Source organism: Tursiops truncatus, chromosome 13 (genome assembly GCF_011762595.2).
Source record: "Tursiops truncatus isolate mTurTru1 chromosome 13, mTurTru1.mat.Y, whole genome shotgun sequence".
Lineage (NCBI taxonomy): Eukaryota > Metazoa > Chordata > Mammalia > Artiodactyla > Delphinidae > Tursiops > Tursiops truncatus.
Window position 1 is genome coordinate 17,737,585 of NC_047046.1, and position 19,245 is coordinate 17,756,829.

At 47.2% G+C, this 19,245-nt stretch overlaps 2 protein-coding genes across 13 annotated transcripts in view; both read right to left on the bottom strand.

Annotated features, from left to right (window-relative positions):
* ACACB (acetyl-CoA carboxylase beta) overlaps nt 1-16,086 on the bottom strand; it is a 139,890-nt gene extending 123,804 nt beyond the window's left edge. For 11 of the 12 annotated variants that reach the window (XM_073790216.1, XM_073790215.1, XM_073790214.1 and 8 more), the window contains exon 1: nt 10,622-10,756. The gene's annotated coding sequence lies outside the window, so the exon portion shown is untranslated. Of the gene's footprint in view, nt 1-10,621; nt 10,757-15,948 lie in introns of those variants that run through there. The other variant, XM_073790211.1, reaches the window with a different exon arrangement.
* Nucleotides 5,238-17,840, bottom strand: UNG (uracil DNA glycosylase). Its single transcript, XM_004317731.4, has 7 exons — nt 17,642-17,840; nt 16,766-16,972; nt 15,949-16,044; nt 13,323-13,420; nt 12,587-12,675; nt 10,622-10,800; nt 5,238-6,433 (listed from the first exon to the last, which is right to left on the bottom strand). The coding sequence occupies exons 1-7, from the start codon at nt 17,768-17,770 to the stop codon at nt 6,293-6,295; spliced, it is 939 nt and encodes a 312-aa protein (XP_004317779.3). The 5' UTR covers nt 17,771-17,840; the 3' UTR covers nt 5,238-6,292.
* Between the last annotated feature and the right edge of the window lie 1,405 nt (nt 17,841-19,245).

Here is a 19,245-nt window from a genome sequence, read left to right on the forward strand (position 1 = left end):
TAAGTGGAGGGGTCTGTCCACCCTTTTTGCCAATCCCCAAACCTCCCCTATTGTAATAGATCAGGACATTATAGAGCTGTCCTGCACAAAAGAAGGAAAACTTATAATCTGTTTGCATCTGTTTATATATTTGTGTACATGTATATAAAGGTATCTAGATAGATATATAGAGATAAATAGGTAGATATAGATATTAAATGTGAGATATTTTTCTACTTCCGGATGGTACTGCTAAAATTATTTTGTAAAAGAGCTCTATTTAGTTGGTTTGAAGGTCAAGCACTTTTAAAGATTGGGCATTCTAAATTCTCAGAAAAATAGAAACTAACCCAAATGCCTCATGTGATCTGGGATAATCTTCAGTAAATAAAAGCTAGTTTAAGTTTGTTGGCTTAAATAAAACAGGCATGTCTTTAGAGTTTTTAGCATTAAATATAATACTTTTATTCTACCTAGGCTTACAAATTTGTCAAGAAAAATAACTCGGTATGATGAAATTTTCATAAGTAATCTAAACATAACTGCTAAGGGCAAGTAAATTAAATAAATGTAAGATAAAAGGTTTTTTAGGTGAACTTTTCAGATAAGTTTCACAAATCTTTCCGGCAACCTGAAACTTTAGAATTTTGCTAAGTTAAATTAAATGATAGAAACTTATTGAATATATGGATCATTCCCATGTAAGATAAAATATTGAATATTAATTACTGATCATAGGTTTATCTGCTTTTGAATTCCCACTGCAGAGAAACGAAGTGGATCTATTAGTAAACATGTTTTAAGCCACACCAAAAAGCATGTTTCTATAAACTATTAAAAGTATTTATAAATTTGCCAAGCCACAGAATGCTAATATTAAAGACAGTTCATAATTACTTGCTTCTTAGTTTTCACTAGAAATTAAAGATTTCTCAGGGCTAAAAATTCTAACATATGTTATTGAAACTACTAGAAATAATAAGGGAAACAACCCTGTATGCAAGGAAAGGTAAGAAAAGGCATGAAGAATAAAGATGCATTTCTGTTAAGGGAAGTGAGTGTAATTTTGTCTAAACTAGAACTTCTGCTTATGAAGGACAAATTTACCTTCTGTAGTCAAGTGGTTTAAAATTTGGATTGCTACCAGAAGGGTTCTGGAAATAGGCTTCAATATTATGTAAAATTAAAGCTTAATTTTCTTTCATCTGCTGAAAGAACAAGTTTTCTGGGATTGTTGATCTGCTCCTGACAAAAGATTGTAAAATCTTTTTCTTTAAAAGTAATTTGCCTAGAAAGCAAAGATTTTGTGTTTTATCACAGTGATCTCCTGTGCTCTTTGTCATCAGGTCCTTGGTTACTCAGGAAAACTGAGTCTTCTTAATATTAAAAGAGCTAAAGTTTTGCTAACACCTGTATAACCTTCTATATTTTCTTGTTAATTTTATTTTTGTCACTTTGGTTAAATAGATAACTAAGTAATGTTTTACAGTAACCTGTGATCCTATCTATGCAGTGTTTTTAAACCTTTTTTTTTTTTCATATTTTTAACAAGCTTCCCCAAATCAAATTCTAAATGAAGTCTTTTTGACCTGGAAGGAACTTTGGGATTTTCCCACAGGGCCCCTGGAACTTACCAAAATATTTGTTAAACTAATTAGGCTTATTTGATATGTTAAATTACACGAGAAGCACTGTCAAACAAGAAATAGTACTAAACCTTTTTTAAAAAAAATATTTATTTGGCTGCGCCAGGTCTTAATGGCGGCATTAGGGATCTTCATTGCCGTGTGTGGGATCTTCATCATGGCGTGTGGGATCTTTAGTTGCGGCATGCAGGCTCTTAGGTGCGGCATGCGGGATCTAGTTCCCTGACCAGAGATCAAACCTGGGCCCCATGCATTGGGAGTGCAGAGTCTTAACTGCTGGACCACCAGGGAAGTCCCCACTAAGCTTTTTCTATGTTGTGTTTGTACAGGTATGTAAGCGTTCCAGAAATTGTGTGAAATTCCTAGAAATCTGATAGGACCTGGTACAATGATTATCACTTGTAATTCTAGTTATTATCTTAAAATGTTGTATGACATCCTCTGGGACCCCAACAGAAAATGGGCAACAAGTAAACGATCTTCTTACTGCTATTCTCTTACTTTCTGAAATTGCTGTCATCAAAATTAAGACTCACACTAAAAGGACTGAACCTGAGTATCAGGGAAATGTCCTGGATGACTCTCATTCAAAGGCAACAGCAACAGAATCTATAAAGATTGTTAACACATGTGGATGCAATCCATTCTGCTTCTGCAAAAAATCATCCCTCACTGCCAGACTTCTGCCATCCTGATGTCCTTGTAAAATGGCAACGGTCTGCTCCTGAATCAGTGAAATTAAGGTGGGTAAACAATGGCTGTAAACTAAGTGAATGGTCAGGGCTCTTGGAAAAACCCAAGACGGCTGCCTGGTTCTTCCTGGAACCCTGGTAAATCCCTTTTTTTGTTTTTCGTTTGTGTTTACATTCCTTCATCCACCATTGCACATTTAAGATGACTCAAATTATGAATCACCATTGGTGGGGAGACGTCTACAAAACTGCAAAAAACAGACTACCAACGATTCTTATCTGCCAGGTCCATAATCCTGGAAAAAATATTCTTGCTCCTGGAGCCCTGAGACCCTTGAACACCTGCAGCTGGACTTCATTCAACTGCCACTTGGCCTGGCTCCACCGTAGAAGTAATTTCAACGGAATCCCAAATGCCACTGTGTTTAAATTGTTCCAAGGGCCCGTTTTATAAAGTGAGGGTACTAAGCCCACCTAACCTTGTTCTTTGCTTCAATCTAACCCGACCCTGGGATGGGAAAATGAGGTCTCTCGACTATCTATTTAAGAAACTCTGGGGCAGCCAATGTAATCAGGCCATTTGTAAGCTTACTGACATACCCATGTATTTAGACAGCCTTTCAATAGGTAATAATACAGTCTATGAGCCTTGGTGGAATGATGCTAATGCCTCTGTACAATGAACGGGTCCACAGATACTGTCACTTATGCAGCAGCCTTATGCACACCTCCTGGCTACATCTTTGTATGTGAAGGTTTTGGTTTAGAACCATCTTTATGGTTCTGTGTAAAGATGGTTTTGTTATGTTGTTTTAAATTCTGCTCTGCATACTTGTTAAGTTTTCTACCTCCTGTTTGTTGGACCTTAGTGAAAATGATGTGCTTAATGAGGTGATGCTAGCTCAGCGCTTTGAGATGATTTCCAACGCTTACAACCTTGACAAAATACAGACTTGGGATAAGAAATGCCTGTGAGTTCTCCCTACTACTGTCTCTTGTTACTCAAATGTGGCCTCAGGCAGTTTCTGGTCAGTGCACTTTCCCTCCAGTGTGGGACGTGACACCCAGAAAAGGTCTTTCCTGGCACCGAGGAGTGAAGGCTGAATTTGGAAAGCCTGTCTCTGGATCAGCGATGCTTTTCGAGGAAGATCTTGATCAAAAGGCAGTAACTGAAAATTAATAAAAGGAAACCTCAACTAAAACTGGAGTTGGGAAGGCCTGGAGAGGAAGCTCTTATGCCCTCTGGTAACTGACTCTGGTCAGTTACCCCACAGTGTCAATCACAAACCCCAATGAGAAGCCACTGTCACTTGAACTGACTTTCCTCCAATGAACTTTCACTTTTTTCGATGATTTCCTTGTTCCACCCTCCTTTCTACAAATGCCTTCCACCCCTCAGAGTATGTCTCTGCTAGATGAGATGGTGCGTGACTCATGAATCTTTTAATGACGCCAATTAGATCTTCATTTACTCAGCTTAACTTTTTAACACCTTTTACACATCTCTGCATACCCAGTGACCCAGTGCTATAATCATAGCAAATCTGAAAACACACGAAAAAGTTACAACTACACAGCTAAAAGTTCATCAAAATTAACCTTGTTTCTAAAAAAATCAGTGATCGAATTTGTATTTCTTTTTCGGGGGCGGGGGTGGTCATAGACCATTTAAGATGCTGCTCTGTGTTCTGTTTAAAGTGTCACTACACTTCCAAGGTTCAATATAATTTCTTTAAAAATTAGTTTGCAGGGGCTTCCCTGGTGGCGCAGTGGTTGAGAGTCTGCCTGCCGACGCAGGGGACACGGGTTTGTGCCCCGGTCCAGGAAGATCCCACATGCCGCGGAGCGGCTGGGCCCGTGAGCCATGGCCGCTGAGCCTGCGCGTCCGGAGCCTGTGCTCCGCAACGGGAGGGGCCACAGCAGTGAGGGGCCCGCGTAACTCAAAAAAAAAAAAAAAAAAAAAAAATTAGTTTGCTTTTCAATTATATGTGGTACCTCAGAGCTTTCTGCTTCCTCCCTACTCACAGCACTGCATTAGGACATCGGTGTTAAAACCTCACTGATAAACATTCTTCTCTCACTTCTTCTTTGGATAAAGGGAATCCGTTGGAACGCTTAGCGGAGGACCCCAAAGTTACCAGAGGGAAAACTGCAAATGCATCTTCGTGCTGATTTTGCACAATGTGGGATCATAAACCCTTCTTTTCAGACATGAGAAAACTGAGGCCCGGAGGGGAAGTTATCTTCTCAAGCAAGTTTCCAAATCCCTGCCCTCCTAAGAAACGTGTTAGACTGGACGTTCTCACTGGATGCGGCCCTTCTCGCCCACTTAAACACGAGCACCCGCGTTCCCAAGACTTTTTTATTCTTTTTGCTCCCTTCATCAGACAGCAGGGGACACCGACCTTTTCTCTGGATGTTCCACCCCAGCTACTGGAGCCAAGTGCTGCCAGGTCAGTGGGCCACCATCAGGGGGTCTTCCCAGTGCCTTGGCCTCACACCTCAAGCCCAGAGAAGAGTCTGGAAAACTAGCTGAGGGACGGTGGGGGGAAGCTGCCCTCGCACTGTCGCAGGGCTTGGCAGGACACGCAGCCATGGTGAGTATGCCAAGATCCGTGGAGAAATGCTTTTTCCAGTCCGAAGTGGCTCCTTTAGGGTCCCAGCAGACCCCGACCCCGTTCAGCCCCCATACCCCCTCCACAGCGCCCTCGCCGACTCCTGCGCGCGCCCCTCCCGGGAACCCGGCCCAGGGCTCACCGGGGCCTGGCGCGGAGGGGCGGGGGGAGGGGGGAAGGAGGAAGGGCGGCACGGAGGCGGCCCTTCCGGCCCACATTGGTTGTCATGGCGACCGCGGGCCGCCCCAAGCCAAGAGCAGCCTGAAGGGCGTCCGCCCAGGGCCCAGAAGGACCAGGCACCAAGCGAAACTTCAACAATCTTTTATTACCAAACTCTCGCGGGGTTAACCCTTTAACCCAGCTAACAGCAAAACAGCGCTCTAACGGCATCTGGGATGGAGGTGCACACCTAATAAAGACTGCCTCTTAAAAAAAGGATTAAAAAAAATATATATATATATGTACACATCTGCGTTAAGTATCTTTTTTAAAAAAGCAAAATTCACCAGTGTTGCCGAAAAAAATCCCAAAGTGATTTCAGTCTAACCGCACCCCTACCCCCCACACACGAAAAAACACTGGCAGTGTATGCTGGCACAAACCCCAGACGAGATGCAGCTAGGAAAAAAGCATCTTTCCTCTTAAAAAAAAACAAAAACTTTTCTCCTCCTTTCTGTTCAACCTCCATACCTTATTCCTAGAAACACCCAAAGAATTACATAACTAATTGCATAGACTAGACCCAGTTCACTTTCCCCAGCCTCCAGAAGTGAAAGTTCACACCAAGGATGGTTCCTTAGCAATTTTCGCCAGTACGACGGTCAGGAACTCGATCCCTAATTTCTGGGAACTTGCAAAAACCTCAGGCTTCCTGAGAGCTCCGTGAAAGATCACGGGCCAGTGTACCTGACCAAGACTGGAACGCCAGGCTGGGTAAAGAAAGGGGGCCTTTCCAAATAAAAACACCCAACACCACAAAACCTAAAGTCTAACCTGCCAGGTAAAAACAAGTAGAAGCTGGCTGTACCAAAAAGGTGCTTATCTCCTCCCTGCTTGAAAGTAATAACAAAGGGGAACAGAGTCCAGAGTATTTGACCTCATCTCCCTTCCAAGAACCTTGACCCACAGGCAGCATATTCCAGGCCAGAGGTCCCAGGAAGATTTTTGTGCTTCTGGCCAGGTAAAGCTGCTCCCAGGCTGCCTGGTTCACTGCTGCTCCTCGGAAAATGTGTGCCCTTGTGCAGTGTGCTGAAGAATTAGGAGGGAAATTGTTTTTTGACTTTGACTTCATAAATGACAGATACTTCAATCACAGCTTCTAGAAAACCACTCAAAGACCCCTGACCCCCAAGGGTCAAGGTCACAGATCCTTCCAGTTGATGGGCTCTTTGCCGGACTTCTGCAGCAGCTCATTGGTTTTAGAGAAATGCCTGCATCCGAAGAACCCCCTGTACACCGAAAACGGCGAGGGATGCGCGGTCTGCAGCACGTGGTGCCGCTTCTGAAAGAGGAGGAGACGGGGAGTGAGATTGTGGGGACACTCTCAGGACTTTAAAAAAAAAACCACTCTGGCTGTGGCGCTTTCTGTCAGCTCTGCCGCTCCCCTGTGACCGCTCTAAATTCGCCCACTTTCCTCACGGTGTTGGTTTACTTGCAGCATCCACACAGGTCCGTGCGTTCATCCTCCACTGGTTGGTAGAGCCACTACCTGGGCTAGGCCCTAAGGATGCAGAGCACCCGTCTCTGCTCTCCACTGGGCACTCTCGATAGGACTCGTAGGTGCCCTTGTCCTATGACCCAGCAGTCCCACTGCTGAGACTGTTATTTGGTAAAGGACGCCATGATGCACACATCTCCATAAAGATGCAGGCTTGAGGAGGTGCACGGCTCCTATCAGGTAAAACCTACTATAAATCCAGTGTTATGCAACAGATTACAAATATTTTTCTAAAGTTCTGTTAACGCAACACCACACAGCTACTAGAAGAACAAGATCAAGCTGCATATGCTGACACAGGGAGACCTCTAAAATATGTCAAGTGGGGAAAAAAAGCAAGAAAAAGTGATAAATGCATTAAATTAAAAAAAATTCTTTGGTAGGGGGGATAAGACCCAAGACACTATTTATAGTAGTTCCTTTAGGTGAAAGATTGTACCTTTCTATGCTGTTTGCATTATCTCACCACCAAAATAGAATACTTAAAATTTTTTAAAATGTCAACTGTAGTTAACTTAGTAGGAAGATTCTGGCCCATTTTTGCTTTCTTCTTTATTCTTTCCTGTATTTAAATAAAAATCACCCAACAGGGCTTCCCTGGTGGTGCAGTGGTTAAGAACCTGCCTGCCAATGCAGGGGACACAGGTTCGAGCCCTGGTCCAGGAAGATCCCACATGCCGTGGAGCAGCTAAGCCTGTGCACCACAACTACTGAGCCTGTGCTCTAGAGCCCACAAGCCACAACTAGAGAAAACCCGCACGCAGCAATGAAGACCCAACGCAGCCAAAAATAAATAAAAATTAAAAAAAAAAATCACCCAACAAATAATCGTCTTTCAAGATACCCCTGCCTTCAAGGCTGGGTTGAGGAGGGGCCATCAGTGAAGCCGGGCAGCCCAGTGTGGGTCAGGGCATGGAACCTGGGTTCCTTCAGGTCCTGGCCCTGCCACTCAGCAGTGGCGCAGCCCCAGGGAAGTCACTGACCCTCCCTAGGCCACAGGTCACTTTTCACCTGTGGACTGGAAGTTAACAGCAGTGCCAGCTCAGGAAGATCCTGTGAAGAACAAAAGATGGGTCGTGCGCGCAGAGCATCCCGGGAAGGGATGCAGGCCGGGTGCTCAGCACAGGGTACAGCATATGGGGCAGGCCCCTGAACACGAGAGCTGTGTGCATTATAAAGGACCAGTCAGCCAGCCTCCAGGGAAGGAAAAGACCTCTACATGCTGGACAGAGGAAGCAGGACGTTCAAAGGCAGTCAGGGGAGTAGGGGGTGGGGAGAAGTCCAGGTGGTTCAGGGGGCCTGGAGTTCACAGAGGGTGACAGGCAGGCCGGGGCCGTGCCCAGACCCCAGCTCATGAGCCCAGGTCGAGGCCTTCCAAGGAGAGGGCGTCTGAACGCTCTGCTCTGGGCAAGATGAGATGGGGCTGACCTGAGGCTAAGTTGGGCAGGTGGTGGGGGGGCTGAGAGAAGAAAGTCTGTGTATGACTGGTTGCAGGAGGTGGGGATAGATACAAAGGGTGGAGAGGGGGAAGGAGAGGGGGAAAGAAAGGGAGGGGTCAAGAATGATATGCGATTTCTGGTTGGGCAACTGGGTAGACAGCGGCCCTTTTTATCCTTGGGCATCCAGGGGCCCAAGTTTAGTTAGGGATGGACGAGGAAAGGAGAATGGGAAAATGTTGCATTTGATGTGCTTCCAGGTCCCTAGTAAGGCAGCAGCTGAATATACAGGTCTAGTGCTCAGGAGACACCCCGGGCTACAGATGTGCAACTTGGGTTTTAATGGTCAATCTACCAGTTTTTTTTTTTTTTTTTGGTTGTGCCATGCAGCATGCAGGATCCTAGTTCCCCAACCAGGGATCGAACCCAGGCCCTCTGCAATGGAAGCGCGGAGTCCCAACCGCTGGACCGCCAGGGAAGTCTGGTTTTTAATGGTCAAGCTACCTTAACAACTGTTTACTTTCAAACTGAACCATTATTAAGATTACAGATACACTGAGTAAGGGCGCTTCTGACCACAAACCTCCCTAAGACACAGACTGGAAATCACTCCCACACACACTTCATTACCGAGGTAATCAGATCTTAGCAGTTAGTTCGTTCATGCCAGGTTTTATTCCTACTATTCTCTTCCCGAAAAAAAAAACACCTGAAAACATCCTGTTCATTCACAGAGAACCTTTATAGAGAAAGCAGCTCTTCCATCTGACCTACACGCCCCCTTGCTGCTTGCATCCATGTGTATAGACACTGGACGGGGCTTCCCTGGTGGCGCAGTGGTTGAGAGTCCGCCTGCCGATGCAGGGGACACGGGTTCATGCCCCCGTCCGGGAAGATCCCACATGCCATGGAGTGGCTGGGCCCGTGAGCCATGGCCACCGAGCCTGCGCATCCGGAGCCTGTGCTCCGCAACGGGAGAGGCCACGGCAGTGAGAGGCCCGCGTACCGCAAAAAAAAAAAAAAAAAAAGACACTGGCCGGAGATGTCAGACAGTAAAGCCCAGTGCCTACCCGAGGCCAAGAAGAGTTGGAACGGATGGGGACTGGGAGGGGAGGCCTTGAAATCCTTTAGTTTCTAACCATGTGAATTGAATCTACTACCTTAAAAAAGGAAAAAAGGCCTAAATTATGAAATAAAGGTAGAACTCCACTTAAGAGAAAATGGAGGAGATAACTGACACGGGAGTCAAGTCTCTAAAGCTGATGGCTGGCTTGGAACCCTGCCACCCTCGCCCGTGGGCTGGGCAGGCCTCCCCACGGGCCCGCCCAGGTGAGCCGGCTGCTCGGATCAGAGTCCGAAGCTCCATTCACCCCAAGTGGGCAAGTGACCTCGCCTCCCTGAGCCCCAGTACAAAGCGGGGTCAGCGTATCCCTCCCACCCCCAACAGCCTGCGTCGAGGTCAGGAGAGATGCTGTGTGAAAAGTGCTGGACTTGCTCCTGACACCTGTTTGCACGTATCTGATACACCATAAGCTACTGCCATGTCGCCTCGGTTCATCCCTTTACCTCACGTATGACGTGTTTATGCTATGATTTCTCCCCCCACCCTCACTGCCCAATTCAGTGCCTCCCAGTAGCCCAAGCTAAACACTCCTCCTTCCCGTCTCCCTCCCTCCCAGCCCCATGCCCCCTCCTCCCCTTGCCAGTCTCCTTCATACCAGCATCACCTCCAGTCCGGTCACAGGCATCCCAGAGAGAAATGCCAGTGCTCAGCACAGAGGGGAGGCAGGATTAGGATGGTTTTAGGACGGGGTTTAAGGGGATGAGGAAGGGCATTCAAGGACGACTTCCGGTTTTTAATCTCAGCAACCAAGTATACGCAGGTGGGTCGGGGGAGGATGCGGTGGGGTGGCCAGAGACTGAAGAGCTGGGTTGGTGTCAGGGACCAGCAACCAGGGCCCAGGTTTAATAATTATCGCTGATGGTGTTTTCATGGGGGGAGGTTACATTTGCGATTAGGTGGAACTCTTCATGTTTCCCATATACCCTCAAACTTGTTGAAAGCAAGAGACTTACCTGGCTCATCATCTACTGCATCGTTTGTTACATGAATGGAACCTGGGGACCTGTGTTATCTTTCTGTGTATGCAGCAAGTTTATGCCAGTGTTACCAACTGCATCTAAGCAGAAGCTGGCCAGCTGCTCTCCTCATACACAACTAATCATGTCGTCTGAGTTCTGTTCAATTTTCTTTCTTTCCTTTTTTTTTTTTGGCTGCGCTGTGTGGCATGCAGGATCTTAGTTCCCTGACCAGGGATAGAACCTGTGCCCCTGCGTTGGGAGCACGGACTCTTAACCCCTGGACCGCCAGGGAAGTCCCTGAATTCTGTTCAGTTTTCGATGGGAAACCTAATCCTAATTATCACAGTTTTAAGGGAAAATAAGCTTCATTTTAGGACATGATCTTTCTAGGACCACATAAAGGGACTGCTAGAATTCTCTAACCTGTTTAAAAAAAAAAAAACCCAAAACATACCCTATCAATGGCACTGCCTTTCTTCTGAGCATAAGAGCCCCAGAGCAGGAAGACAAGGCCGTTCAAGTTCTGATTGAGCCAGGACACAACAGCATCGGTGAACTGCTCCCAACCTCTCTCTTTATGAGAATTGGCCTGATGCGCCCGGACGGTGAGGACGGCGTTGAGCAGGAGAACACCTGCGAGCACACAGTGAAGAAGGAGGTTCAAGGGGGGCTGAAACGTGCAATCTAAAATTCGACACAAATGAACATATCTACGAAACAAACTGACTCACAGATAAGAGAGAACGGACTTGTGCTTGTCATGGGGGGGATGAGGGAGGGATGGACTGGAAGTTTGGGGTTAACAGATGCAAACTATTATATATAGGATGTATAGCACAGAAAACTCTTCAATATCCTTTGATAAACCATAATTATAAAGAATACGGAAAAGAATATGTATATGTATAATGGAATCACTTTGCTGTACAGCAGAAATTAACATTGTAAATCAACTATACTTCAATAAAATTAAAAGAAAAAAAAGGGGGAGGCTGAAACGAGTTGGCCTAAACACCCAATAATGGGCTCAACGCATGACGAAACCACCCCGAGATGTAAGCTGGTGCAGCCACCTGAAATCCGGTGGTGGAGAAAGCATTAGGACGTGACCAGCTGGTGCCTCTGTGCGAGATTCATTTTCACCTCTGCACTTTCAAGACCGAACTTCTGAGTTTGCAACAGTGACCGTGCATTATATCCATCATCAGAAAGAATTGTTTAAAAAAATATACCCTGGGCTTCCCTGGTGGCGCAGTGGTTGAGAGTCCGCCTGCCGATGCAGGGGATACGGGTTCGTGCCCCGGTCCGGGAGGATCCCACATGCCGTGGAGCGGCTGGGCCCGTGAGCCATGGCCGCTGAGCCTGCGCGTCCGGAGCCTGTGCTCCGCAACGGGAGGGGCCACAACAGTGAGAAGCCCGTGTACCACCACCACCAACAACAAAAAATACCCTAACTGATATGAAATAACCCTGGAAAGTAACACAAGGAGGCCAAGACGTTTCACTGAAACAAAAATCTCACTGCAAGGAAAGAGCAGATATTCTTTCCTTATCCTGATTATAGTTTGTTAAAAAAGGAGAAAGACGTCCCACAGATAGGTATTAAACACACACAACATAACCCGTGTGTCAAAATGAGAAAACTTGAGGCCACCTTCTGAATGGTCGAAGTTGAGTGGTTCAACGTAAAATATGAATGACGAGGAACCAACTTTTCCCTTTCATGCTATGATTAAAACATGAAAAACCAATGGCTGCAGGATAAAAGCGAAATACATTTTTTTCCACTAGATTAGATTACTGGTTTATTACATTTGTTTTTTTTTTTGTGGTACGCGGGCCTCTCACTGCTGTGGCCTCTCCCGTTGCGGAGCACAGGCTCCGGACGCGCAGGCTCAGCCGCTCCGTGGCATGTGGGATCCTCCCGGACCGGGGCACGAACCCGCGTTCCCTGCATTGGCAGGCGGATTCTCAACCACTGCGCCACCAGGGAAGCCCTGGTTTATTACAAAGGATATTAAAGGATGCAGTCAAGTCGGATGAAGAGGTGCAAAGGGCAAGACAGAGGGAAAGAGCACGTGGCTTCCATGCCCTCTCTCAGCTTGCCTCTCTCTCCGATCTCCATGCGTGCACCAACCCAGAAGCTCTCCAAATGTCATCCTTTGGGGGTTTTATGGAGGCTTCATTACATAAGCAGGATTGATTAAATCACTGGCCACTGGCATTGGATTCAACCTCCAGCCCATCTCCTCTCCCTGGATATCAGGGGGTGGTGAGATACATTCTTTGACTTACATAAACTTAGCCATTTTATTAGAGCTCTCTGGTTCCTCACGGGTATCTTTTAAAAATATAAGCAAGCTAGACAGGAAAGACAGTTGAAATCCATCCAAAACACATCTAGCAGTGGCTGGTTTACCTTGCCTGGCCCATCCGGATAAATCTCCATGACCAGGATGAACAAAACCATCTATGTCTGTAGACAGTTCTTTATAAATGTTTTCCAAACTGAAAGCAAGCCAGAAGAAAAACAAACAGAAAAACAGAATCTTAAGCACAATTCGGAAAGTCCAGGACCCTCCAGCACACACGCGAGTTAGTCTGCAAAGCCAGCCCTCGGGGCGGACAACAGGCGAACTGCACTGATTCATGGGAAACGCTGCCCTTCCTTTAGACAGGCACACCTGCCAAACGCCTTTACTTCGGTCAGTGCTTGGGTTTAAGGAAGAGAACTTCGGAAAACCTAAGCAAGTTAGCCCAGGAGTTACCACCCCACTCCCAAGTGATGGATTTAGTTTATACCTTTAATGTTCATTATATTTGTAAATGACACGTAAAATCCTCCAAGGCAGGGGTTCTTAACCAGGCGTGATGTGGCCCCACAAGGGACGGCTGAAAACGTCTGAAGACATTTTTCATTGTCACAAATGGGGTGGGGGTGGGGCGTGCTGCTGGCATCTCGAGGCCAAGGGTGCCGCTAAACATCTTACCACGCACACGGCAGCCCCCCGACCACAAAGACCCAGCCCCACATGTCAGTAGTGCAGAAACTGAGAAATCCTGCTCCAAAGGCTAGTGACGGTCCCACAAACAGGTGCACCTGTAATTTGAACGTGATCACAGTTGGAGCTGAGCCACCTGTAGAGCCTGCGTACCTGGGCGGGGGTGGCACGGGCCTTTGAACACTAAAGCAGAGCCCATGAGCTTGATTGGGTCCGTGATATGGATCCTGTCCCAGGACGACAACCTTCACCTGTGAACACCAGATGGCGAGGATCAAACACTACAGTACAGGCAGTCTGAACGGACACCTTGGCTGGCTGATAACTTATACAAAGGACTCCTTATACTATGAGGACAAGGGCAGGCCCCCCTCCCGGCCCAACTAAGAGTCCCCAGAAGGGAGCAGGTGACTTGGCACCATCACTGCATTGCCCAGTTATCCTTCCCTCAGTCACCTGCTGCAGTGCCCCCTCCCTTCTCTGACCCACGTGTTTGAAACAAGCTGGGGTCAACTTTGCTTTCATCCCCTTCGTTTTTCGAATTACAAAAGGAAATACGCCCTTGTCACAAGTACGTCCATCCAGAAATATATCAAGATCTCCCGGTCATCCCTACCCCGTCCTGATCCAACCATTTATAATCACCTATTGATATATAATGAGGGTCATTGTACTCATCACCCTACATTTTTGTGTTTCTCACGTCATACACTGTAGGCCTCCTTTAAGTCAACAGAGCTCAGTTGTTGATGGGCAGTCAGCTGGTTTCCCAGTTTTTTCCCTTAAAAAAGTAACGCAGTAAACATCCGACTACATGTATCTTTACATACTGCTGCTTTCATTTCTATGGAATAGATTCAGAAGAGTAGAGTTGCTGGTCACAGTATTAAGTGTATTTAAAATTTTCATCGACATATGCCAAATTGCTTTTCCACGAGCTGAAGAAACTCCAGTTGCCCAGCAGCAGCATATGAAGGAGCCTGCTCCCCTGGACGGGTACGCCGCGGAGACACCGTGGGTTCAGCTCCAGACTGTCTCATTAAGCAAACATCGCGATAAAACAAGTGACGTAAATTTTTTGGTCTCCTAGCGCATACACGATATGGTAGTCTATTAAGTGTGCAATTGCATGTCAAAAAAAAGTACGTATCTTAATTAGAAAGTACTTTATTGCTTAAAAAATGCTAACCATCATCTGACAATGAAAGGTTGCCACAAACCTTCGATTTGTAAAAATCGCTGGATCTGCGAAGCGCAATAAAACAAGGTCTGCCTGTGTCCTCTTAAGGGATGGAACCAGAGGAGAATGAGGTCACTGTCACCATCAGTGTGAAAATACTACTAGGCCTTTTGATCGGGTGCCCGCCCACCCATCTCTCTTCATTCCCACACTTTTGCCGTGTTCCTTCTTAAGACTCTCCTTCCGTAGCCAACATACACTTTATTCTTCAAAATCCAGCTTCAGATGTTCCCACAATCAGGCAGCTTTCATGGGCCTCTCCATTCCTCTGGTTGGTACTCACACTGCCCCTGGCATATTCCCCAACATGAAGCAACCTGTCCGAGCGGGGAAGCTTTCCAGTCTGGTCCTGGATAAGGACCTCAGAGGAGCCAGGTAACATCCCCGACCCTCCACATGCTCATTGGCAAAGAAGCCCCACCGGGCCATCTGATCCTCAGAAGTCTCATGCACTTTTCTTAGTCTTTCTTTACAATATTGCTCATTGGTACTCAAAACAGGACATACTTCAAACAAGGGGCAAACTAGTACTGAATTTAATAGGACTTGTTTTTTTCTTAACTTTATAAACAAGGAGGTACGTTCGAAGTGCTTGCTCTGAAATGAAAATTGTGAAGTCTGCTAAGTATTACGAGTGTCAGCCTTATCACGATGGCTTCTTCAACAATTTCACTTCTCTTTGATTTAACAGGTACTTATTAAATCACGGGATTCCTACCCTCAGCTTACAAAATCAGTAAGGCAAAAGGAGAACAAAAAAATGGAACACCTCCAATGCAAGCAGATACTAAAACCCCCACATCACAAAGGAAACCCACATCACAAATATAGTGGGGGACAGGCCTCCTTCCGGGAGGTGCCAGAGATGCCTCTAGTTGGTTTTCAAAAGACAGAAGTGAGGAGAGGGTCACCGCCCTGTCCAGCTCCAAAGGAGGAGAATGGAAGGTGGAGGTGAGGCTGGGATGCAGGAAGTGGCCGTATTCACCCTCAGCTTTCATAGTTTGCACCGTGGGAAGCCACAAACAAGCTCTGACAGCGAGCAGCCATTGTATATACGCTGAACCAAAGCAAAGGAATCTGTTAACAGGAGATGTGTTCAGGCCACAAGTCAAGAGTTTGAAAGCATCAACGGTAAAGGATGGTGTGGTCAGACAGAAAGAACACTGAGCCGCAAGTCAAGGTGGGACCCCCGACAACCACTTGAAAAAGACTTAACTGCTTCGTGCCTCAGTTTCCTCACCACCACACTTTACCTCTCATGGGCATGGGGTCGGTTTAAGGATAAAATAAAATACAAGTGAGAGCATACAGACCCATGGTTTACATACATACTTTTCTTTTTTTGCCATATGAACGGCACACAGTAAAAGTTAAACAGGGTACGTACAGGCTAAAATACGGCCCGCCAAACCTCACAATTTCAGTATTTTATTTATTACTGAATTATGGACAGTGGCTTAACTCCAGTGTCCCTAATTAAAAACTACCATTTGAGTCCTACTCCCCTTTTAGTAAAATTCATCCACAACTTGTACTTACATCTCTTATGTCACACATTTGGGTCCATGTGAAGACTTGCTGCGGGGGTGGGTAAACAGTGTAATGTTTCCTTTCTTCTGCAACAAATCCCATAAGCTGATGGAAAGATAAACTAGATTTACAATCAGATTCTCACTGGAAAGCATAAGAATTCAATAAGAAAGCTTCCAATGAAAGCTACTGGAAGAGCTTTTAGCTAGCTCTTTGCCAAGTTTTATATCCAAATTCTGCGTAAAAATCAAAACAGTTCCCCTCCCGACATTTTAATTCCTTTCTTTGGGCTGCGTCAAAGTTGATTGGCCTGACAGCCTTGATTTCCTGCGGGTGCCAACCCCTCCCTCTTTTGTTTAAAGGGCAGGTTTCATTCAGTCGGGTTTGTGGTTTTACCAGGCCACTCTTTCCTTGGGAGCAGACTAAACAAATGGGTTGAAAGAAGCTATGAGGGCTTCCCTGGGAGCGCAGTGGTTGAGAGGCCGCCTGCCGATGCAGGGGACACGGGTTCGTGCCCCGATCCTGGAAGATCCCACATGCCGCGGAGCGGCAGGGCCCGTGAGCCATGGCCGCTGAGCCTGCGCGTCCGGAGCCTGTGCTCCGCAACGGGAGAGGCCACAGCAGTGAGAGGCCCGCGTACCGCAAAAAAAAAAAAAAAAGAAGCTATGATATCACCTCATAGTCTTTTAAAAATCTTAAACTGGGCATATTCGAAACATCATGGCTGTATGTTGAAGGACAGAAAGTAGGAGCTCACGAAAGCAATATCCTATAAACGTGGGCTTGGCCTGCTATATTTACAAGTGCCCGCAGTCTCCAACTTTACCTTAATAAAATATGGTTTCCCGAACTCCCCGCTGAGGTGCTTCTTCCAACTCTCACCAAAACCTACAGGCACATTGCGCGCTGCGAGTCTGAGCAGTGCGGCGGCTTTGTTCTTCTGGATGCGCACCAACTGCTCGGGGCTCAGTGGCGACGAGGGCGGCGTGCCGGGCTCCTCCTGCCCGGCCCGGATCTTCTTGGCGGAGCTGGCCTGAAAGTGGTCCCCGCAGAAACGGGTCACGAGCTGCAGCGGACCTCTCCCGGGAGCCCGCAGCTTCCGTCCCCAACCCAACAGCCCAGGGTAGAGGACACCCATTCTTGGGGTTTCAGCCCCGCTCGGCAGGTACGTACAAAACCGGACTCTGGAAACCCAGGGCTGATCCCACTCCGGCACTAACAGGCCGCTGCCCCAAATTTCGAGTTTGGTACCAAAACAGGGCAGGAAAAAGGTCTGTGAGCAAGGCCCGCAGCGCCTCGCTAAGGGTTCGCGGAGAAGGGGCCCAGCACCCAGGGCCCCGCCCCGCGGGTCCCGCCACTAGCGTCCCCACGTGGTCTTTTCGCGGCAAAAACCCTCCCCTCCAGGACCCACCCCCTCCCTCCTCTGATTGGAGGGTGGGCCGGGCCCCTCGCCTCTGATTGGCGCCGTCGGCCCCAAGGTTCGCCTCCATTGGCTGACCCCTCAGCATGGCCGCCGATGAGGCGCCACGGCGGCTGTTTTGAACACGTGGAGGCCCCAGTTTACCCAGTCAGCCCCATGTTCCTGCAACCCCTCGGTCGCGCGGGGCCCGCCGCCCTCCTCGCCCTCTTCGCCCTCTTCGCCCTCCTCACCCTCCCTTCCCCCTGACCCCCGGCCCCACGAGCGGTCCCCGCCGCGCCTTACCGCCGCATCCCCGCTCTCAGCTACCGCCGCCACTCCGTTCCACTGCTCGGCCGGCTCGGAGCTGCAGGCACGTCGCTTCCTGGCGGGGCTCGGGGAGAAGAAGGAGTAGAGGGTCTTCTGGCCAATCATCCTGGAGCCGAGGAGGGAGCGAACGCGCGCTGCCCGGGGACCCGCGAGCTTGGCGCTAGCCGCGGCGGTCAGCAATTGGCGCCAAGCAACCCGCGCATGCTCCGACCGGGCGTGGGGGGTGGGCGAGGGGGCAGCGGAGGTCCTAGTGCGCATGTGTGGGAGGGGCCGCTGGGCAAGGTCCCTGAGGCGAAGTGGGGCTCAGAAAGGTCTTTAGAGCGGGCGGGGTTCCTTAGGTCGGTTCACTCAGATGTTTACTCTTTCATTCATTCTTCTCACCCATCATACCTCTGCCTTGGGCAAGTCCCTCCACCTCTCAGCCGGTGAAAGAACTTAAAAGTACCCGCCCCGTGGGGTTTTTTGTGGGAGTGAAATTAGCTTTAAAATAGTAATTGTTAAAAAAAAAAAAAGTAATTGTTTTGCTTTTAGTTGTCCAATTTTCACAACCTGTTTTACTGACGACAAACTAAGGCCTAGAAGCCTAACCTGTAAGGTTTGGGGGAGACTTTAACAGAGGTCATTAAGGTTAAACTCCAAACTAGTCTTCCTCTGAAAGACATCCCCATACACCTGGGATTCTTCCCCTCTCCCTCCCTCCCCACATCCAAACTGTGGACAGGTCCTCTTGGGTCCATCTCCATAATAAAGCCCAAATTCAAATGCTGTTCTCAATCTCTGGTCTACTAACTACAATCCCAGCGGGTCTTCTCTTTTCCTACCTAATCATCTTTTTGAAATGTAAATTACACCATAATAATCCCCAGGTTAAAATCCTATAGTTTCCAAATATGTTTGGAATAAAATCCTTGCTTCTACATACGTACAGATGGTCAACAGGCACAGGAAAAGATGCTCAACATCTCTAATTATTAGAGAAATGCAAATTAAAACTACAATGAGGTATCACCTCACACCAGTCAGAATGGTCATCATTAAAGTGTCTACAAGTAGTAAATGCTGGAGATGGTGTAGAGAAAAAGGACCCCTCCTACACTGTTGGTGGGAATGTAAATTGGTGCAGCCACTATGGAGACCAGTATGGAGGTTCCCTAAAGAAACTAAAAATAAAGTTATCATATGATCCAACAATCCCACTCCTGGGCATATATAGGGAAAAAACTCTAATTCAAAAAGGTATATGCACCCCAATGTTCATAGCAGCACTATTTACAATAGCCAAGACATGGAAGCAACCTAAACGTCCATTGACAGATAAATGGATAAAGAAGCTGTGGTATATACACACAATGGAATATTAGCCGTAACAAAGAACAAAATAATGCCATCTGCAGCAACATGGATGGACCTAGAGATTATCATACTAAGTGAAGTCAGAGAAAGACAAATATCATATCACTTATATGTGGAATCTAAAAACATGATAGAAATAAACGTATTTACAAAACAGAAATAGACTCACAGACATACAAAACAAATTTATGGTTACCAGAGGGGATGGGGCAGAGATAAATTAGGAG